This window comes from Oncorhynchus kisutch, linkage group LG18, assembly GCF_002021735.2.
Source record: "Oncorhynchus kisutch isolate 150728-3 linkage group LG18, Okis_V2, whole genome shotgun sequence".
Taxonomy (NCBI): domain Eukaryota; kingdom Metazoa; phylum Chordata; class Actinopteri; order Salmoniformes; family Salmonidae; genus Oncorhynchus; species Oncorhynchus kisutch.
Window position 1 is genome coordinate 42,557,334 of NC_034191.2, and position 23,730 is coordinate 42,581,063.

General features: G+C 44.7%; 1 protein-coding gene across 1 annotated transcript; it reads left to right on the forward strand.

Moving 5' to 3' along the window:
* The first annotated feature begins 909 nt into the window (after positions 1 to 909).
* On the forward strand, positions 910 to 23,241 carry LOC109881113 (egl nine homolog 1-like). The gene is made up of 6 exons (XM_020473268.2): positions 910 to 1,237; positions 1,989 to 3,514; positions 18,365 to 18,484; positions 18,664 to 18,800; positions 21,185 to 21,252; positions 21,388 to 23,241. Exons 2-6 carry the CDS (start codon positions 2,243 to 2,245, stop codon positions 21,438 to 21,440), a joined length of 1,650 nt encoding a protein of 549 aa, XP_020328857.1. The 5' UTR covers positions 910 to 1,237; positions 1,989 to 2,242; the 3' UTR covers positions 21,441 to 23,241.
* Positions 23,242 to 23,730: the final 489 nt, after the last annotated feature.

A 23,730-nucleotide genomic window follows, 5' to 3' on the forward strand; every position in this document is an offset into this window, starting at 1 on the left:
ATGGTGGCTAGCTTGCTAATGATTAGTCACTGATTGGATACAGCTAAGTTGGTCGTGAACGAGTTAGCCGTGTCACAGCTGTACCAGTTTCTTCCTCAAATAATATTTCTCTAACTATGGTGAAGGAAAAGGAAAATTGTCACCACCGCACAGTCCCGAGAATAGCACCCGGCGAGCTAGTTGTAAAGCTCACGTCTGAACAGTTTAGCTAGTTCTAGAAACTGCAGTCGTGTTGACGTAAGTTTTCTGATGAAAAGCGAGAAGAGGTGTTTGAATGACTCAGAGACGCTGCCTTTTATAGGGTAGGAGGGACACCCTTCCCCGGCGCACACGTCTCGATGTCCAGATAATCATGGCTGGCATAGTACAACCAAAACGAATACTTTGAAAGAGAACCAAACTGGTCTCCCTTTTGCTGTGCCAGGACAACCCACATTTGAGCTCAGTTTAACACTGATTGGCATTTTTTTATTAAAAAAATATATTATCAAGGGAGGCCAAATGCTTGCTGGCATCAATCAATCAATCAAATGCTACAGCGACAACATGTCATACTAGTTTGTTCCAGAGAGCATCAGATACAGTACATGGGCTACCCATACTGAGACAGGGGGTCGCTGTTTCCCTCACTCAGATGATTCCACCAGGAATTGATGTTAAATTATGAAAACACAAAGAGGAAAGAGACATTATTTTATCATTTTTATTGGTCAAATATTTGGAGTGTATTCATTGTCATCCATGAATACACTCCACTGTTTCCCTTATATTTTAGATCCTAATATTACACTCTATGAACCTTCAACATATTGAAGATAAATAGTCTGAACACACGCGTGGAATGTATTTTGTTTCTGTAGCAGATTGGTATCACATGACTTGTTCATGAGCACGTGTAATTGACAGGGTAGTTCGTGGACAGGAGAGGGAGAGCGAGGCAGGAGAGATAGAGATAGATGCTAGTGGGAGTTACCAGCGGAGGATCGGCGGGGGAATGGAGCGTACTTTTTGTTGATTGAGGGGGACCTACCGTTTCTCCCGCGGCAGAAGCGGTAGTTCCCTCCCCAGGACAAGCATCAGTTTCCAAATGTAACCCCGGGTGGTGGACATATATGGATATTTATAGGTTAAACAAAGAAATGTGTCTAGACCATCACCAAGACAATCCCGGAAATAACAGACATACCCTCAGCCGGTCACGTAGGCTACATTGCTGGAAGCTTTGCGTTACTGATAGGTAAGTGTACAATCAGCTGACAGACAGAGGGCTATATTTTGCCGGGGCTACTATTATTACATGCACGTTGTTGAATTGATTTCTGAATCGTAGCTAAACTCACTCCAAAATAATCCAATATAGGCTATCTGTATGTTGGAAGGAATGCAAACACGTGTAGGCTATATGTCTTAAATTATTGGCTATGCATGCAGGCTATACACTGTAGTAATGTGAATGCATAACAAGGTAGAGTGGCATGCGTTCTTCAGATTAGCTGCTCTGACAGTGTGTTTGCCCCCTCATCGTGAAGTGGGGAATTATTATAACCGATATGAATATTATGACTTTAATGTGTTGTTATTGCCTGAAACATAGTCATAAAAATATTTTAGGCTTGAACTGCTGTAAAAAATCGATTACTATTTAACTACCCGAGTCACTATAGCCCCATGTCGGAATATAATATATTATTAGAATATAATAAAACATATTTAAAGCAATGTAGGCCTATTCTAAGTTAGTCAATAAATGTAGGCAACGCTACATAAGATATTCAGACTACGGTTCAATTTGTCTACAAAGTGTAGGGTCCCTTGGAGCTTTCTTAATTTATGGAATATGAATAGTCTCGGCCTGGTGGGAAGATTAGGCTGATTTATGTTTAGCTTGAGTATTTTGTCCCAAGCATGTGAGGCTATACGATTAGCCTACTTATTATAGGCTATAACGGTAATCGCAGTCAAGTAATTATTGTATCATTTTGTTTTAGAAACGTTTCAAGCTTCTGAATACCAGAAAACATTTCAATCGAAGACAAATGTGAAACCATTTAAAGAAAAATCATGAATGAAAGAAAAACTGTGGCAAGGAGACTTTTTAATATGAAACTTCCCACAACTGTGGCACCGCTCCTCTCTCGCAGCCTAGGCAGTTGTGCTGCACTCTCGCTCTCGCACGGTGGCTCCCGTAAAAAATGAGGCGAGGACGTGGGCTACGTGCGCATCTAGCACTAGACGAGATGAAATGGAGAGCTTGGAACACACGGACCTTTTAAATCAAAGCTCTTCCCACGGACACAACAGTTTTCCAGCCTCCGGCGAGAGAGTGAGAAACGGTGAACACATATTTGGAGCTGCCGAGTTTCAACCTTTCCAAACCAACATGGGACTCAATGGACTAAACGGCTACTGCCAGGGCATAGCGCCGGTTGGGAGCGCCACGGCCGCGGAATTACTGTCTGGTCTGGCTTCAAAAACAAGCACTTCCAGCATCACGGTTTTAAAGAAACAGACGAATACTGGGCTGCCGTTCTATAACGGTGGGATTGTGTCTCCGTTCGCAACCATTGAGGGCAACCACAGTGGTCCCAACGGTTACCCTCCGCAAGTGAAAGGGGTGGGGGAGACACCCAATGGCCTTGCGCAACCCCTAGGCAGCAGAGCACGCCTCGTGGAGAATGGGGACAGAACACAACATGAGAAATGCATTCTTCTGGTGAAGAGGCCCAATGGTGACCCGCAGGTCAAACAGCTGCACCATCGGAAGCGGAGAGGTGAGGAGAACCGGGACATGGGTTCTGAGACGCCCAAAGGTTGTGCCTTATCAGTGGGTTCAGGTTTAGGTACTCTAGGTATGATTTCCTATGGACCAGGTGAGTCGATAACCCCGGACTGCAAACGGAGACGAGTGTCGGAGAGCGAAGTTCACAAAGCAGAGCCCTCCAAACCCGGCAAGGCTGTCCTCCCTCTTGCTGCCAACGGCGACAGCAGCATCAACAATAACCATAGCAACCTCAACCACTGCGCCACCCCTCACCCCTCTTTGCCCGACACTCACAACAACAAGCTGCACCACAATGTACACAAGGTGATGCTGCTGGGCCCCGGGGTTGTTCCAGGCCAGATGTCCCCGGTGGAGGCCAACAGCATCCAGTCTCTACCGTTACCGGCCGGGGTGGGCTGGTCGGCGGAGAGTATCGCCCAGCAGTACATCGTGCCCTGCCTGACTTCCTATGGTATCTGTGTGAAGGACAGTTTCCTGGGGCCACGGCTGGGTGAGTCGGTGCTGGGCGAGGTGGAGAGTCTGAATCGCAGCGGGAAGTTCCGGGGGGGTCAGCTGGTCAGCCAGAGGAGCATCCCCTCACGGAATATCCGTGGAGACCAGATCGCCTGGGTGGAGGGGCACGAGCCGGGTTGCGAGGGCATCGCCATGCTGATGGCACACATCGACGAGGCCGTGATGCACAGCGCTGCCCACGGGCAGCTGGGGGACTGTGTCATCAATGGACGCACCAAGGTGAGAGAACTGGAAGGGTGGGGGAGGACAGAGGGGCAGGGTAGCAGGTAGAGACGGTGGGTTTGAGGACAGGAAGGGACGGCGTCATCACTTGGAGCACCAAGATGAGGAGAGATGTGGGACGAGAAGCTGGGGAAGAGGGAATATAGAGAATTGTGGAAGGGAACAGGGTGAGCTGGGGACTCAGTGTCATCAATGGCCATATCATGCTGAGGAGGATGAGGGGTGAGAAGAAGGAGAGACTGAAATAGAAAGGATTAGTACCAATGTCAACGTTTTATATAATTCTACGCCATAGATAGGGGGGTGCGGTGTCCCATTTTGATGACATCTCTACTGTGATCCTGAACTGGCACTATCATATCACTGACAAAGGGTGGGTATGTAATCCTGTCTGTTCTCCCTCAAGTAAGTGGGGCCATAGCTGTCCTATATGCCCCCGACTTCTCCCATGCCAGTGTATGCCCCTATTGTTATGCCACTGTTTATGCCAATGTTCTCATACCACTGGCAGCAAGTCAACCTTCTGGGAGCTATCTGGTCTGAGATCGGTGTTTCACTAGCTTTGAAGACCGCTCTTTCAATCTCTCACCCATACGCAAACAAGGCATTCTTGTGGCTGGTTTGGTAAGGGTGCGTGTGTTTGATTGGTTGGTGTCTGTTTGGATGGCTGTGTATGTTTGATTGGTTGGTGTCTGTTTGGATGGCTGTGTGTGTTTGATTGGTTGGTGTCTGTTTGGATGGCTGTGTATGTTTGATTGGTTGGTGTCTGTTTGGATGGCTGTGTGTGTTTGATTGGTTGGTGTCTGTTTGGATGGCTGTGTGTGTTTGATTGGTTGGTGTCTGTTTGGATGGCTGTGTATGTTTGATTGGTTGGTGTCTGTTTGGATGGCTGTGTGTGTTTGATTGGTTGGTGTCTGTTTGGATGGCTGTGTGTGTGTTTGATTGGTTGGTGTCTGTTTGAATGGCTGTGTATGTTTGATTGGTTGGTGTCTGTTTGGATGGCTGTGTGTGTTTGATTGGTTGGTGTCTGTTTGGATGGCTGTGTGTGTTTGATTGGTTGGTGTCTGTTTGAATGGCTGTGTGTGTTTGATTGTTTGCTTGCCTAGCCTATTGTAGGCTACTTCTGTATGGCTATGTATGTATGCGCTTGTTTGGATCGTTTTTGTCTTTGTGTGTTTGAGATTATGAATGTATGAAAGAATGGTTCTTTTTAACCGTCCTCCGCATTGCATAAAACATTAATATTACAAGCTTAGACAATGGCCAGATATGACTGACAGGTTTGGGTTCAATTCAAATTGAAGTCACTCAATTCAGGAAGCAAAAAAAAATGTGTGTGTGTGTATACACATATATATATTTTTTTAAATGAATAGTTTCTCCTTTTCAGTTCATTAAGAATTCCCTGAAAAGCCCTGTTCAGTTATTTAATTGGAATTTCAGTTGACTTCCTGAATAGACTGACTTTCATTCGATTACCAAGGCGCAGTAGTTGGCTACAGTGCTGTAAGCTGTCAGTGAGCTTGCCCAGTGACGCAGGTCTGGATATTTGAGCCAGGTCCTACGTCTATCTTTGCGTATTATGTCACGGTCCTACGTCTGTCACCCAGTCTCACTGCATTCTCCCAGGTTTCCATCCCACCCTGACCCAGTTTCTCAGCCCACTCAGCCCTCTCCTAAAGCAGAGTTCAGACCTATCTAGTCCTTGGTTCAACTAGACTAGATCATGGTTTGAGTCCTGTACAAGCCACAGTACATTATACTGAATATAACCCTATCGTGTTTCACTGTAAGTCACTTTGATATAATCTGCTACCTAGTGACTGTGTTATATTAACATATTATCTCAGTTGTTCACTACTGAACCTTGACCCAGGGTCTGCCTCTTATCAGTGGCGTTAGTCATTGAAGGACTGTCTAGACTTTGTTACGCCACATTTACTCAAAGAGCTTGAAGTGAAATATTTCATTTCAATATTTATAGTAGATAAAGTAGTGATGGTGGGGATAGCAGTCGTGATAGAAGTGGTAGAGGGCATAGCAGTAATAGTTGTGGTAGTTGTAGCCTTAATATAATTAGTAGTAGTAGCTATAATGTAGGGTACTACGTGTAATAGTTGAGGTAGTTGTAGCCTCACTAGTGGTAGTTGGGCAATTCCATGGTAGCGGAATTACGCTGAGACTCACATTATTTCACTTTAAAATGTATACCAAACAAAAACCATTTGCTTTCAAAGTTGAACAAACCGTTTTTCCAGTAAATGTGTTTTTATATATTTGAGTGAATTGTTCAAAGCAGTCGTTGTGCTTTGAAATCAATGTTTGTTTTTTGTTTGGCATACATTTTAAAGTAAAAAAATCTCTACGTATTTCCATTCTAGTGGAATTGCTCAGTTGTAGTGTAGGGTGGTAGTAATAGTTGTAGCTTTAGAAGTAGTGGTAACTGTAAGGTAGGGTAGTAGTAACTGTAGTGTAGGGTGGTAGTAATAGTTGTAGCTTTAGAAGTAGTGGTAACTGTAAGGTAGGGTAGTAGTAACTGTAGTGTAGGGTGGTAGTAATAGTTGTAGCTTTAGAAGTAGTGGTAACTGTAAGGTAGGGTAGTAGTAACTGTAGTGTAGGGTGGTAGTAATAGTTGTAGCTTTAGAAGTAGTGGTAACTGTAAGGTAGGGTAGTAGTAACTGTAGTGTAGGGTGGTAGTAATAGTTGTAGCTTTATAAGTAGTAGTAACTGTAGTGTAGGGTGGTAGTAATAGTTGTAGCTTTAGAAGTAGTGGTAACTGTAAGGTAGGGTAGTAGTAACTGTAGTGTAGGGTGGTAGTAATAGTTGTAGCTTTAGAAGTAGTGGTAACTGTAAGGTAGGGTAGTAGTAACTGTAGTGTAGGGTGGTAGTAATAGTTGTAGCTTTAGAAGTAGTAGTAACTGTAGTGTAGGGTAGTAGTGGTAACTGTAAGGTAGGGTAGTAGTAACTGTAGTGTAGGGTGGTAGTAATAGTTGTAGCTTTAGAAGTAGTAGTAACTGTAGTGTAGGGTAGTAGTAGTAGTAACTGTAAGGTAGGGTAGTAGTAACTGTAGTGTAGGGTGGTAGTAATAGTTGTAGCTTTAGAAGTAGTAGTAACTGTAGTGTAGGGTAGTAGTAGTAACTGTAAGGTAGGGTAGTAGTAACTGTAGTGTAGGGTGGTAGTAATAGTTGTAGCTTTAGAAGTAGTAGTAACTGTAGTGTAGGGTAGTAGTAGTAACTGTAAGGTAAGGTAGTAGTAACTGTAGTGGAGGGTGGTAGTAATAGTTGTAGCTTTATAAGTAGTAGTAACTGTAGTGTAGGGTGGTAGTAATAGTTGTAGCTTTAGAAGTAGTAGTAACTGTAAGGTAAGGTAGTAGTAACTGTAGTGTAGGGTGGTAGTAATAGTTGTAGCTTTAGAAGTAGTAGTAACTAAGGTAGGGTAGTAGTAGTGGTAGTCATAGTGGTACTGCAGTACTTGTGGATTTAGCCTAGCGTGCGAGTGGGGCACCAGTTCCAGGGTTAACAGTGTGTGTGCAGTAGAGATGTGAGGGGTGGCAGCAGTACCAGTGTTCAGTGGGTCAGAGCTGACAGAATATGGGCTCTTCACCTCTCGTGGGGTGCAGTGCGTGTGTGCGTGCGTGCGCGTCTGTGTAAACTACATTATCAAACCGTAGCTGCGCGGCGACCCCGTCGGAGTAGTAGAGATACACCTTGCCCCCACAGTGACATACTTTCTGGAATACCCAGACACCATGTGTTTGAACAGGGACGTCACTCTCCCAGTCATCAGCCCTTTGCTCCTCTGTCATGGAACTGACTATTCTTCTTCCAGGTCAAAGGTTATGCTTGCTCTGGTCCATGAGTGTGGCAGGCAGGCAGCTGATGCTAAATGGATTAGTTGAGCCACAAGCCAATGTCCCTGCTCATATGTTCCATCACAACTCCCCTACTCTTGTCTTGGCATACTGTGCCATCTTGAACGAAAAGAATGTCCTTGCTGTGTGTTATGTAGTGTGGTGGAAGTGGATAGAACAGTAGCAATGAGTCATAGATCAAGGTATGAATTGAGGGGGTGGAAGTGGGTGAGGCAAAGATTAGAATAACAGAAAGGGAGGGAGGAGTTCGGCTAATTTACAAGGTCATTGCGCCAGCAGTTCTCTGCTCTTTAATGTTTCTTCTTTTTTTTTTAAGGTGCAATATGCCATTTCCTGGTTGCAGAATTTCTACAAGTTTCCTAATTTCAGTTTGTGACCAAACAAGCAATATATAGAGTAGAATATCATTCTACCATCTAAACTGCTGTGAAATATATTTTCAATAACCAAAAATATTGTATTTTCAGCTGTTTGAAGTAAAACGTAAAAGACGCAAAAACAAAACTTAAGAAAGGGAAGCATAGAAATAGTGCACATAGAACAGATCTACCGCTTGTTGGACTTGCTTTCAATGAGAATTACAGATCTATAATGCACTTTTCTATGTGAATTTAGTCAGGTCTCCTAAAAGTTACATATTGTAGCTTTTAATACTTTTTATTTATTGGTTTTTAAATTGCAACAGAATCACAACACAAGCTATATACATTTACCCCCAACCTGAAACGTGCTCTTTTTCCTATGTCGATCTGTACGTAGCTCCGATCTGTATTAGCCTACTGTCTATATGGCTCAGTAAGTACTGTCCCCCACCATTGTTTCTCTCTAATGTTATGTGTCTATTCTTTCCTTTTGTCCTTCTTTCTCGTTGTTCCCTCTTTTTTCCCCCCCACTTCTTTCGGTCCTCTCTCCCACTCCCTTTCTCCTGCGTCTTATCAGCCCCTCTAGCTTCTCTGCCAAACTATTTCCCCTCCGTTTCCTTGGTAACAGGGCCATACAGAGCGTAGCACTGCAGTGTGTGTGTGTGTGTGTGTGTGTGTGTGTGCCCAGAATTATGCCACCATAGCACCAGCTGGAGCTCAACCCAATGCACGCTCAGCAAACACACACCAGCTCCATCCAAGCACAACGCAGCAGCGACAATATATCACAAGACAAGGCGCAGTGAAAGAGTGGTAGAGCGAGATATGAGTCGAGAGAGCGAGTAGTAGATGAAGAGAAGTGTGGAGGAGAGAAGGAAGAAGAAGATATCTTAGGTAGGGAGAGATGGATGTTATTTCGAAGGAGTGAGATGAGAGGTGGTTCAGAGGGATAGACAGCGCCCGATGCAGCAGAGCCAGCCGTATCATGAGTGTCTAGTGCAGTGTGCCCTCAGATGCCCCTCCCAGAGAGACTGCCGCGCTGGAACAGCCAGGGAGATTCTAGCAACTAGGATTTAGCCTAGCGCACTCACGATCCAGTACCAAGCTAGCTGCTAAGAGACATGTAAAACAAATGACGAGAGCTTTACATAGGCTTTAAAGGTACTGAGAGGATCACACTGCTCTTCGCACTTCCTATCCTTACCCGTTCAGTTTACAGAAGGCCGAAGGATCATGTAACCATTTGCACTCGAATGCAAAACCGTTTTAAAGATGAGCATTTACTTTTCTCTGGGTGACCTCCTAGGGGATTTTAGTGCTTGTTGTTTGTCCTGGGAGAGTAGGCTCTGGAAGAGCATGGTTCTTGTGATCTCAGCTTGTTTTGGAGCTTTTTACAGCAGGGGTTGATGACTCATACTGACTCTGAGAGCAGTCCGGACTGCGTTTCGGTGTCCTATGCCAAACAGTCACACATTCTCTACTTACTGTATGAACACATGCCCACTCACCTTTCAAGCGATTCTCACACACAGAGAGCACTTCCCAAGTGCAGTCCATCTTGGGTTTGAAATTCAGCGTGTCACTGTTTGTGTCTCGGTGTGCGTGTGTTCTAGTGTGTGACTGCCTGTGTGTTTACGTTGTGTTTTGTTTGCGTGTGTGTGCGTGTGTGTGTGTGTGGTCTCAGATTATGCTGACAGTAGGCTGGGTTGGTTGCGTTTGCATAAAGAGTCACACTGGTGGGTAGTGTGACGTTCTGATTTACAGAGCAGGGGAGAAAAGAGTGTACATAGTATAAATGACCGCTTTGTCAGGTTACTGGAAATGGAGGAGCACACACACACACACACAGAGAGACAGAGACACACCCTCAGCCCTGTGGTTAGTGTGACTCAAGCAAGATGGGGTCCATCACCAGGCATGACTCATCAAGGCTGATCAGCTTTTTCTGCTAGATACCCGACCTCATTAACAAGTACACACTCAGCCGCAGCGGAGGGAAAATGATGAGTTGATTTCAGTATGGAAACTGTGAGATGATGGATACATACGATTAGAGAGGTGAAGAGGAAGATAGAAATATAATGGGATTTAATGGTCGAATATCCAATAAAGTTTATTTCACTAGAAATAAACCTGTAATAATAGTCCTATTTTTCCTATTTGCTTCCAATAATTCACAGACGGGCATTACTTCATCAACTTATGTCAGTGTCAGCTCAGCTGGTTAGTCAGGCCCGAGACTTACTGCAGGTCCACAGAGAGCCTTAGAACCCAATGTACCTGTATCGATCCCTGGACAGGCGCCGTCTGTCCTTAGCTCAACCTTACTGACTCATCCAGAAATACACAGGCCAGCTGAGCACACAGAGTTCACCTCAGTCCAACACATTTGTCACTGTCTGATCGGCACAGAATTTGCCATCACAGCATAGAACAGCTCACATCAAACCAGTCCAGTAAAACCCACACAGGCCCACTTCAGCTAAGCTCAGCCTGGCAAATCCCCAGCCCAGTATACACCTACCTATCCCAGTGCTAGTTAGTTAGCCTAGCACTACCCTGATGCTCTCCCCTCTCTCGTCTGTCTGTCTGTGTGTCTGTCTCATCAGGGTCAGGCCCTGTATTTGTTCAGCCTTATCTCTCTCCTGCCTCTGTCCTCCATGCCCCTTATCTGCTGGCAGTATGCTATGACAGCGTGCTCGGCCCTTTTTATTTTACTTCTTTCCAGGAACAGCCTGTTCTCTCTCTCTCTCTCTCTCTCTGGCCTTCATCTTGGCAGGCAGGCATGCGGGCAGAGACAGGAGGCAACGCTATTAGGGCATTAACGCTGGTGCCAGTGGTGCCCATTAGATTGGCACGGAGGCGCTGAGAGATTTGAACAGAGATTGAAGAAGGCTGATCTGATTGCGACACGTCGGGTCATGCCGTTTGAATGAGATCAGTGGCTGGGAGCAACAGGAGAGGAGAGCGACTGGGATGCCGTTGTATGGTCACGGTGTTTGTGACATTCATATGCCGGTTTGATTGACTCTCACAGTTCTGGTTGACTACTGGCTTAGATCTCTACTAGCGCTGGTTTGGACTGTGTCATGTCTATATGAACGCTGGTGTACAAGAACTTTGTGTGTTTGTACACGCGTGTGCATATCCTCCAGGCTAGGGCTGTGCTGTGGCACGGTACATGTTAATTGTGGTTTAGTATACAACAGTTGCATGTGCTCTCAGGCCAAAAAAATGTGCACTTCTAAAATACTACATGCATACATGCAGTGGGCTGCAATCTTCAACACCATGGTCAGTGCAAGCATCAAATATCTATTGGCTGTATATCTACCCCTAAGCATCAAACATCTATTGGCTGTATATCTACCCCTAAGCATCAAACATCTATTGGCTGTATATCTACCACTAAGCAATCACACATATATTGGCTGTATATCTACCATTAAGCAATCACACATCTATTGGCTTTATATCTACCCCAAAGCATCAAACATCTATTGGCTTTATATCTACCCCAAAGCATCAAACATCTATTGGCTGTATATCTACCACTAAGCATCAAACATTTTATTGGCTGTATATCTACCACTAAGCATCAAACATTTTATTGGCTGTATATCTACCACTAAGCATCAAACATTTTATTGGCTGTATATCTACCATTAAGCAATCACACATCTATTGGCTGTATATCTACCGCTAAGCAATCACACATCTATTGGCTGTATATCTACCACTATAGTGCTTTTCCCATTTGTTTCCGTTGACATTTTTTTGCGAGGGTAATGAGTGAGGTTAGGGGATGTGAGGTTAGAGGATGCGACTATTAGCGACTAAAACATTCTGGAAGCCCGCTCGCTGGAAGTGCTTGACAACATAAATGTTCACCAGCATTTCTCTGTGCCCTCACACGGATTGCTTAGCAACAGAGCAGAGTGAATTGAGACTGTGATTTCCATCTCAATCCCAGATAAAGAGCTCTTCCACAGTGAGTCGGGATCAACACAAATGCCTTAGTAAGGCCATTCTTCCCCACAATGCAACACCACCACCCATGGTGCTGACGACATCATATTTCCCAGAAGCTACTGTACCGATTTATACTGTACTATGTTCACTAGCCAAACCTTTAATCAAGTCTTACTTACAGCCCATGTCCTGTGTGTTTATACACCAAAATGTTATCAGTTGAATTATGTAGCCACGTTCAACAGTCCCAAGTACAGTAAATCACATCGGGATTACTGTACTGTCTGTCCTCTACACACTGACTCCTGGAGGGACTTCAGAGGAGCTCTGTCCTGGCTGTGTGTGTGGGACTTGTTGGTGGGTAGAGACCAGCGGGTTGGGGCTGGAGTCAGAGGTTAATGAACACACACACAGCGCGTGAGCGTCGCGTGGTAATGAGGCGAGACGATGGTGGCCGGCAGGCTGGCCAGAGAGTCACACAGGCAGAAGGGAACACTTGTACTTTAGCCTGTATCACTAATAATGAGACTGAGACAGATTATGGTTTGGCTACAGATGGGAGTATTTGGGTGTCATCTTGGTATCCCGTGACTGTTCACTATGTCGGATATGATTATTGAGGTGTGCATTTGACACAGCTGCTTTGCACCACGGTTATGCAGACGGCTGACTGGCACTGTAATGGATTCAGTGGATTTGAACATGAAGGACTCTTCATGAAGGACAGTTCTGGAGTGACACTGAATGATACTGTCTTCTCTCCCTGCTCGCTCCTCATTCCTTGCTGATAACTGAGCCAATATTTGTCGAAATGAGCCGAGCTGGAGTGAAAGAGGAAGTCAGTCCTCCGCTCTTCACCAGTGTTTACTCTTCCGCCTTGTACTCTGTGATGGGCTGGGAGAGGGGAGGAGAGAGAAAGGAGGAGCTATGGAGGGACAGAGGAGAGGGAAGGTAAAGACAGAGAGTAATGACAGAATTTTTAAAGAGAAGGGAAGACCAAGTGAGAGAGAAAACAAAGGGAGGCAGAGAGAAACGACAGTGGAAGAGTGAGAAAAGAGAGGCAGAGAGAAACGACAGTGGAAGAGTGAGAAAAGAGAGGCAGAGTAAAACAAAGGGAGAAAAGGTTCTTGTTCAGAGTCGGTGAAGGGATGAGGTGTACTGTACTCTCCAGGGTCCTGATCTGTATCGTCATGAAGTATCCGTGCCCTGACAGAACACACTGTCACCGGGACCCTGATGGCTTTCTTTCTCACATTCCTGCTCTCTCTCTCTCACACACACGCACACACACCAAACCTGACCCAAATAACCTCCCCAGCAGAGATACAAAGGCTAGGGGTCCGATTCCGACTCGAGTTAAGCGTGAGTAAATGGACCGTAATTCCATTTTTATCCACTTCTCTATGCATATTCTGACCTTGAACGTAAGCATGAGAATAGCCTGCTATTCGTTTTGGGTGGAGATGGACTAAATGACGGTGTGGCTGAGGTATCTGTCTACAGATACGCAGTTTTCTGACCTTGATTTAATTACCTAATAAATTACACAACCTTTACGAGCGAGGAAACCAAGAATATCATCTAGCGAACCTACCAGTTCCAAGTGGAAACCTACTTCATTTTCCCCCAGATAGAAATAGCACCATTCTCCATGCACTGTAATGTACAACTATAAGAGCTATTGATACGAGCTAGGTAAATGAGTAATCCATTTGGATAAGGGAAGTGTAAATATAAATGACACTTGTTTTAGTTATATTTTAACTTGTAATCACCGGAGACAAATGTGAAACCAGTCGTATGGCCGAAAACTGAAATTCTGAAATACTGTGCCAATATGCAGAATTTAAATTGTATGGCCTTTTAACTTTCAGGGATGGGCACTCTCGAATATATTATTTATAGGCTACCCCGACTTTCTCTGTTGACCATTTCTGTTATGTTAAATATTACCCACTATCAGTATCGGCCGTCAGTAGGCCTAATAACCACACATATCCAACTGCCAATTTACTGTTAGTTCCATTCAGTTGGTAGAGCCTACATTATCATTCCATTTAATTCCATTGTTTAGTTTACCTTCATTTGCTTCCTCCACAAAATGACAGCCAAGTGGTTGACTTGGGGGCAGTTCCACAGACACAGATTAAGACTAGTCTTGCACTAAAAAGCAAGCTCAATGGAAAATGCTTTTTATTTCAGTATTAGGATTAATCTGTGTCTGGGAAACCACCCCTTGGTGTTCTAGAGGTGTTGGATCAGAGCCTTTGTGAAACAGTATTATTATTAGGATTAGTATTGAACAAGGTGCATCATGTGTGTTCACCATGTGTGGCATTGGATCTAGACGTGCTAATATGGCTAGGTTTACACAGGCAGCCCGATTCTGATATTTTTTTCCACTAATGAGTCTTTTGACCAATCACATCAGATCTTTTTCAGTGCTGATCTGATTGGTCAATTTTTTAAAGTTCAGAATTGGGCAGCCTGTGTTAACCCAGCCTGTGTTAAATGTGGTGTTGGTGATATGTGGTGTTAGCTTTTCGCATAGTTGCGTGCAGCGAAGGAATGTGTACTCCCAGCCCGTTCAGAAACACACATCCCTAGAGAAGCACAGCCTAACACAGCCTTGCCTAGCAGGGGGAAATGCCAGCTAGAGGCCATTGTTACTCTACTGATACTCAAGGGACTGTCTCCAGTCCAGTCCAGTACAGTACAGGTGAGGTTGAAACATTAGCTGAGAAGTTACATGCTCACTGTCCAATCCTCAACAGGACCAGCTAGTTAGAGTTTGAGTACCGTCTTGTGAAGACGATAACCCATGTCTTTCTCTATAATAAAGTTCTTAGAACAGTCCGAGTTTATAGTAATGTGTGACCCGTAATGTATGCATGTGGGTTAGAATTGTAGAGGTCCTACACAGAGAAATCATTGGGACACTGACTGTCTCTATACAGAACCATGGGACTCTGAGTGAGTACAGTAACCTATATGGTGCCCTATGGAGTGGAATATCCTCCCTACAAACACCAGTGAAGGGGTTAAAGTAACCGAAAACACAGCAGAGCCATACCACTTCTACTGCTCACCGCCTAAAGCCTTTTACCTGATTGGTGGGTAAAGGGTTCGGCCCACTGATGATACGGTACAGGCTCAGTGAAATGGGGGTGGCGACATGGCTGCCATACCCGGCCATTATGGCTTAAAGGCACAGCGTCTAGTTTCACAGCGAAGACTGAGTGTGCATGCTTCACTCTTCACATGATTTAAAATGGGCCATGGCACAAAACCCTTATTACAGACCCGCCGCCACGTTAGTAGCCAAACAAAAACCTAACCCTTGTAGCCCTAAAATTACAGGTTAAATGGAAGCTCTAACGTTGGTTACAGGGAGGCCCTTACTCTCTTTATCACCTTGCTTAACTCACACAGTGCTCTCTCAGAACCCATATATAGGGTAAACTGTGCTCGGTCCCTGGTAAGGAGGATGGAAGTTTCCCAGCTCCCAAGGCCAGGCCAGGCTGTTTCCCTGCCACCCTTACCTCCCAATGCCGGGGTGTTCCAGTTGCCTCACGGGGGAGGGAGGGAATGTCTGGGTTGTGTTTTTATAACACGTATTTAAAGGGGAACTGCACCTGCTGATTTGGCCTCTTTTTTCCCCCCTCTTGTTCCTCAAGAAATGCTGGCGGCCATGATGGAAGCCAAACACGGTGTGGTTTGATGTGGGTCCTTGCCACCACCAAGACACACCATAGAGTACCACAGTATGAGTCATAATACCCTTAAAACCTAGCGGTCAAAATAGGGAAATGGGTTCCAATCGTTTTTCCACAGGAGATTTTAGAAGCACTTAAAATAAGGTCTGTGTTTTGTGTAGGCTTACCCTGGCGTGACAATTTGATAACCGTGTAAATCTCTCTCGTACAAGGTGACTTATCAATATAGTCGGCAGTATTCACCCCCCCCCCCCCCCCCAAAAAAAAATTGTACCGCTTATTAGCTGCTCAAAGAACTACAAATGCCTGATGATTTGGACACGAATGCTGGATTGTGGCAAAGGTAAGAATCTCTGGATTAACCATCTAATGTTAGCTAAATGTAGTCATTAATAAATTGGCAACATTTCTTTAAATGAACAATTCTTTGAACTGTCTTGTGCAAGTTTTAAAAGGACCCAATACATGTTAGCAAAGGTGTCAGCTAGAGATGACGTGCAGGAGCTTGCAGGGATTTGTAGTTTTGCATGCATACTTTGATGCTAATTAGCATTTTCGAATCTGAGAGTAAATAAAGCCAAATATATTGATAAGTCACCTTGTCCTAGAGAGATTTACACGGTCATCAAAACGTCACGACAGGGTAAACCTACACGAAACACAGCCCCCCTTATTTGAAGTGTTTCTAAAAATCCCCTATGGGAAAAATGAATGGTGGAAAAATGATTGGAACCATTTCCCCGTTTGACCATGAGATTTCCAGGGCTTCTGAATCAAGTGCACCTTCCCGCCAACAGCGCAAACACAAAAAAAATTAAAAGGAGCGCAAGCCTTGTTGTTGGCTTTCATACAGAAATGTTTGAAGATCGACGAGTCGATTGCAATCGACCGGTTTGCAACCCACTGATGTAGAATAAAACAACCCTTTACAGATTTACCATAGAAGTAGTGTTCTGCTAATATAACAATGTGGCACCTTTCATTGTCATTCCCAGCCGATACAGATACTGGTGGTGGTAATGGGGCTACCTTGGCAAATATTTCAGAGTGGTCATACCTTCCTGTGTTATTTTTTTATTTTTTTATTTTACCTTTATTTAACTAGGCAAGTCAGTTAAGAACAAATTCTTATTTTCAATGACGGCCTAGGAACAGTGGGTTAACTGCCTGTTCAGGGGCAGAACGACAGATTTGTACCTTGTCAGCTCGGGGGTTTGAACTTGCAACCTTCTGGTTACTAGTCCAACGCTCTAACCACTAGGCTACCCTGCCGCCCCGTGCCCAGTATACAACAGGAGTTCCCTGATCCTGGTGTAGAACACATAGGGTTTCTCCCTCCCCATATTGACTGATTCAATTCAATCATTTAAAAAAAAGAAGACGAGACATCATTCCGAGACATCAGTATCAAGCCCGTCATCACATCATCTTGCAAGTTTCCATGTCCTGGCTCCATACATGTTTCTGTGAAACACATACACAGTGTCACTGTTCAGTTATGCCTCAGGATGGCATGTCCTTTTCATTGGAGTCGAGGGAGACTGGCAAGGGTACTTGTGTCGCATTACACACTTTCATTCGGAGGTCTTGCCCGACAAGCTTTAAAAATAGCAAGTGAACAGTGAATAAAATTATTTTTGGAGGTCGTTAAACCATTGCAATCACATTGCTGGACATGTAATGAAATCCACCTTTGCTCCTTCTGGTAGGTCCCGGAATCCATTCATGACCAAGAGATCAGTCTGGCCCCCAACGGTGCACTTTGTCTTTCAGAAAAAACAGTGTCAACAACTATCATATATAATATCATACTCCAATATAAACATAGCTCGAGAAAGAACGTAATCTTGTTCGGAAGGTAATTCTATGCTTTATAGATGTAGACTGACTGCCTCCAGATTGGATTAGATTCAGGCCGGTGACGCCCTTACACTCTGCAACCAACTGTGACATGTTTTGCTATTGACCTCGGTTGGTTTGAGTTTGTTGCTGCTAGTTAGTACACTATTGTAGTCATGCATGAGTTAGCTAGTTAATACCACCATAGCTGCATCCAATATTAATTTGTGCCCTAGACATTGGTTGCACATCAGAGGCTAATGTGACTGTAGTCTAAATTACACTAATTTAGAGTGGCATGGAAATACGATGGCTTTACTAAAGTAGGCAAATAATTGGTAGGAAACCATTTTGCCATATACTTTAGAGAGATGGCAATGTTGCCATTACTGTTTGTCAAACATAGTTAGCTAGCAATGTTAACGTTAGCATGTTAAAATACGGCGGTCCCCTCATCTTAGTTAAGCTGGCTAAAGTTACAGTATTTAGCATCTAAAGTCAATCTGGCAACATCACACTCATGATGATCGCAATCATGATGTTATCGTGTTTCCAAGCCAAATCTGAATTGTATTAGGTAGGCTAACGTTAGCTAGCTAGCAAGCTATGCTAGCGATAATGGTGATAATGATTATCAAAATATACATAACCAGAAGTCTATTGTCTAGCTACCAGTATACTCACCATCACTGGGGGACCAACGAACTTCCACCTTTTTCTGCATGATATAGGGTCCTTCGGCAGGGCATGCAAACCATAGTTGTTGGCTGTGCATCCTGCTGGTAGCATGCATTCCATGGTCAATCTGTATAGGGCTTTTCAGTGTCAAAAGGGGCGTGATCCTTTGAACGCATTGGTTGGGGGCGATGAAACAACCAAACCCCGTTCAATAAAGGGAAGCGAAGTGGGTGGTGGGGAAATTTTAATGTCCAATGGGACTCCCGGCCACGGCCAGTTGTGGCACAGCCCGGGAATGAACACAGGTCCTGCACTGCAATGTAGTGCCTTTGACCGCTGCGCTTACTCGGGAGGCCTGAGGTGTGTGTTCTTACTGTAACCGACTAACATCCCCGTCTTCTCTCCTCAGGCTATGGTGGCCTGTTACCCAGGTAACGGCACAGGGTACATCCGTCACGTGGACAACCCTAACGGTGACGGCCGCTGCATCACCTGCATTTACTATCTCAACAAGAACTGGGATGTCAAGGTACAATGGAACATTGAGTCTCATATCTAATCTACCGTATTTTACAGTCCCACCAGATTCCCTGTCTGCCATGGGTTTTGAACCGGCAACCCTCTGGCTACTCACCTGCCTCTCTAACCTCAAGGCTATGGATAAGGCACTGTGCATCTAACATGACACCTATTTGTGTGTGTGGTCAGGTTCAAGGAGGTTTGCTGCAGATCTATCCAGAGGGCAAGAGTGTGGTGGCCAACATAGAACCGCTGTTTGACCGTCTGCTCATCTTCTGGTCCGACCGCAGGAACCCACACGAGGTTAAGCCGGCCTACGCTACACGGTGAGTGACCACACACACACACACACACACACGGGAAAGGATATACGGACACGCTTGGTGCACAAATTGATGATGTATGTCGCGCAGCTGAGAGTCAAGTGGAGACAAACAGATTTAAACATTCGTCCTGATGAGCCCTTCCCAGCTAGCTAATTTATGCTTGTGGCTAGAAAGTTCAGTGAGAATTTGAAACTTGTCTGCCGAATTTGGGACTTGGGAGAGTGTTCAGAATCATTAAGTTTTTAAATTAGTATTTATTTTGTTAGTTTTTTTACTATAATGCCGTAGTTGTAATTTTTCGGTGAAAACCATGCTTTAGCTGTCTTCCTGGCCTGATACTTAGCTACACTATCTAGATACTTCCCCTGCTCGCCAAGAGGGCCCCTTGGTGTTATTGTGTTGCCGGCATGCGGCACAAACTCTCCCCGTTGAGCAGTAACGTTAGACTGTATCATGTTGACACCTAGGTGGTTACTACCACATGCAGTATTGCGTATTTGTTTCTTGTGTAGGCTGCTATCCTTCTCAAAATAAAGTGGGATGGAACAAATTGGCGACATTAACCCCTCGCCAGCGACATGTGATACGGCTGCCCCGGGGAAGCAACGACGTAGCACCTCCACACTATACCGTTGCACCCGCTTGTCGTCGCGTTAGCTAATTGGCATGTCACGGTGACATCCAGATGGTGACCAGTACTACAAAGTTATTTCTCCCTCGCATATCTAAATAAACATCTCTTTCTTTTACCTGTTTCAACTGGCACAGTGCTGCTTTTGTTGCCAGCATAACCTAGCTAGCTGGGAAGGACTCATCAGGATAACTGACTGAACCAAATCCACTCAACTCTCAGCTGCGTGACAGACGTCATCTATTTGGGCACCAGGCGTACCCGTATGGCCCCTCCCCGAGCGCGCGCACACACAAATGCATGCTGACATGGACTCGCACTAGGGTCAGAGAGGTGACACAGAATGTACACTTACAAAGCCACTGCATGCTCGCTGAGACGCAACGTATCCCATCTCCCACACACTCACAAATGTCCCATAGGTATTGTACACTCAAACAGAGATTTACTATGTACTCAGGCACACAAAGTCATTCCCAGAGAGGGGTTTTTGGATGACTCCCACTGCTTTCAGTTCCCTGAAAGTGTGCCACATCGTTTGACCATAACCACATCCACTCAACCCCCCCCCCCACCCCCACCACACTTCCTCTCTGCCGAGCCGTTACAACCTCTAACCCACTTTTTTGCCTTTACACACAGTGCAGTATCTGTTCACTAAAGGCTCTTAATGGTGTTGGGGAAGCCTGCTCTGTTTAAAGGGATACTTCAGAGTCAGATGAACTCATGGATACCATTTGTATGTCTCTGCATCCGGCATGAAGGAAGTTAGAGGTAGTTTCGCGAGTCAATGATAACTAGTGTTAGTGCAGTGACTGGAAGTCTATGGTATCTACTAGCATGCGCTAACACTCATTAGCAAATTCCTTCAAACTGCACGCAAGACAACATCAAAATGGTATCCGGGAGTTCATCTGACTCTGGGGAAGTAGATAAAGGGCTTCATTGCCAAAATACCGACATATCCCTTTAACAGATTATAGATCCACTCTCATGCTGATGATCCACTGTTGAGAGAAGTATGAACTCAGTCAGAGCCTATTCATGATGTGATCATGCAGATATTTTTTTTCATATACATACTGAATGCTGGAACGCAGTAGTCAGAAGTACGCCACAAAAATTTGACACGTGATTGGCCTGATTCTAGTTAGTTAGTCCTCTCCTCTCTGTCTGACAGCTGGGGGGTGAGGTGGGGCTCAGGACAGGAAGAACGTATTTCCTGACTGGGATTGGGGTCAGGGGTGGAGGGAGAGAGGGAGGGTGGTTGGTTCAGTTGCAGCTCTCGTGCTTGAGGGAGAGAGACAGGAATAAACAACACAACCCCACTGAGAAGCCCCACAGGAGAGGCAATGACCCTGACTTAACCCTCCACGGACCAAAACCAGCTCAGACTTTACCCTCCCCGGACCAAAACCAGCTCAGGCTTAACCCTCCACGGACAAAAACCAGCTCAGACTTAACCCTCCCCGGACCAAAACCAGCTCAGACTTAACCCTCCACGGACCAAAACCAGCTCAGACTTAACCCTCCACGGACCAAAACCAGCTCAGACTTAACCCTCCACTGACCGTATATAGCACAGACTTAACCCTCCACGGACCAAAACCAGCTCAGACTTAACCCTCCACTGACCGTATATAGCACAGACTTAACCTTCTCCTATGCTGTACTATACTGTGCTGAATTAGTCTGTACTTGTTTGTGAGCTGAGAATCTGTTGTCAGTCTGATCAGATCATCGTGTGTTACAGCTATGCCATCACTGTCTGGTACTTTGATGCCAAGGAGCGGGCCGAGGCCAGAGAGAAGTACAAACTGGGTGAGTTACAGTTCTGAATGTCTGACTTACATGTACCGTAATAGCGTGCATGAAACGGTTTATGCACTTTGTACAGTACATTTTTCAAAAAGTGTTTTTGACTCTTGGCTCCACTGCCATTTCTTGTGTCCATAGCAACCGGACAGAAAGGTGTTCAAGTGCCCGTCACTCAAAACAACAAAACCTAAATCTTGTTCAATCCCCCCCAGCTCTTTATTGGTTGAGAGGAGATACGGCAGCATCTTATTGGGCAGTTGAGGGAAAGAGGGCGGAGATGGAACACAGTGGACTCAGTTGGTGAATGGAGCGAGGCAGGGTCAGACTGACTCAGGTGGCATAAGGGCCAAAGAGGATGAAAATGACTCCTCTTCATCAGATAATTCAAAAATTATTTAAAGACAACTGAATGGAACAGACTCTTGTTTTTGCCTTATCAGCGCTATTATAATATAATCAGAAAGCAATCTTCTCTGCTCTCGCAAACTTTTCAGCTCGGTCAAACGATAAGGGGTAACATACAATAGACATTTCTCCAATCAAAAAGCAGGCCTAAGGAGACAGGAGCACCATCTGCGGCGTCGGAGGAATACGATTGCATCTGGGCTTTTGGACATTAACAAGACGATACTCTGTCTTAACTCCACCTTCACATTTACTAGATTGGTTCAACAGTGCAGAAGAGAACCTCGCCATGTAGTTCTCTCCTCTCATCAGGTTAAGACAGTTAGGGAAATGAGGTCCTGACATTCACACACATCGTGACAAATCCAGTGTGTTGCCTCAGCTTACACCCAGCCATCAGTCAACAACACACCATTAAAGAGGAAGTGACCTCACAGGAAATGGTCCTTTACATATCACACAGTAGTGTGACATTCAGCTATCCCAGCATTCATGTTGTTGGAGACCCTGTTAGGGTATCCACCTGCCACCAGTGTACAGAGAAGACTGAAGACTCTCTTTATCGCAGAGAAACATGAAGACTCTAACTCAACTAGTCAACAGAAGAAAAAAAATCTATAAATGTGTGTTCATGTGACAGTCAGTGAGAAAGGAGTGTGTAATGTCAGAAAGCAATGTAATATAATTCCAAGAGTGAGTTTTTGTTTGTTGAACGTTTTTGAAGACGACACCTAAACAAAGGTGGGTCGAAGGCAGGTCGAAACAGGGTTTGCTGAATGTTATAGTGTGTGTGTGTGTGTGTGTGTGTGTGTGTGTGTGTGTGTGTGTGTGTGTGTGTGAAAATGTACTGTACAAGCAACCCTGTTACTAGTACCTCAGTGGTCCCAGTTGCACCTGTAAGACCCACCCCTCCCTATACGGAGACTAGAGGCTACATCAGCACTATCATCACCTACAGTGCATTCTGGTCAACTCAAACATACAATAGATTGGACACGGTTCACCACAACATCTGAATCTAACCTAACCCAAACCCTCAGTCAACGTTGTTATACTCCACAGAAGCAAATGTTAATGCACAGAAGGGTCTGTGTGAAACTACTGCAGTGTCTGTCTGTCTGTCTAACTATACTTGTGGGGACTAGAAGTCTTCACAAGAATGGTAAATAAACAAAAAGTCTCCACAAGAATGGTAAATAAACAAAAATTTTACTGTGGACATTTTAGTTTGTCTCCACAAGGAAAAAGTATATTTCTATGTGGTTTAGGGTTAAGGAAAATATGATTTTGAATGGGAATCAATTGTACCCCCCAACAAGGTTAGTTAAATGTGTGTCTGGCCTTGAATGGGGGTGGGGATGCGCTTGTGTGTGTGTGTGTGTAAGGGTAAGAGAGAAGTAAAAATATGACTTTTCAGAAATGCTATCTGTGAATGATCAGTGTAAATTTAGAAACAAACTGTTTTTATGCTGTGGATAACATGGTTGAGATGCAATAGTGACTAAAATAATGAGAACAAAAAAAATGTTGCCTCAGTTTTTTCAGAAATTTTGCATTATTGAATTAAAACGTGTTTTTGTACAAGAAGACTTGTTTCGTTTTTTGCCTTCTTGAACATGGAGTAGTCCTTTCTGATTCTGGACAGAGTCACTGATACAACACAGAGCAGGGACCCTGACACTGTCTGGACATTCAGGGGAATTATGACCCATACATACACACACACACTGAGGCCATACAGTAAGAAGTCCACTCTCTTACCACAATCATGCAGCCATTTCCTCTCCCAGACCTATCTCAGCAGTGGTGAGGGAAGAATAGGGAGGTATAAAGATAGACTGAATGGCAAGAGACAAACAGAGAGAATAATATTAAAACTGTGGTGGGTGGGCAGCTTGCATGTCACTACATATTTGAGATCACAGCGTGGTCACACAGTGTTCTGAAGACCAGAATGAACTCCATGGCTCCAATTTTTGACCAGTAGTGCACAAGGGAATAAGGGTGCTATTTGGGACTTAAGTCTATGATATCCCTGAATCTGCCCCTCCCTCTATACTAACCACATTCCTGTTC

Coding starts and splice junctions, on each gene's coding strand:
- LOC109881113 (XM_020473268.2), top strand. CDS start 2,243: ATGGAGAGCTTGGAACACACGGACCTTTTAAATCAAAGCTCTTCCCAC. Junction 3,515..18,364: donor TCATCAATGGACGCACCAAG/GTGAGAGAACTG, acceptor TTCTCTCCTCAG/GCTATGGTGGCCTGTTACCC. Junction 18,485..18,663: donor ACAAGAACTGGGATGTCAAG/GTACAATGGAAC, acceptor GTGTGTGGTCAG/GTTCAAGGAGGTTTGCTGCA.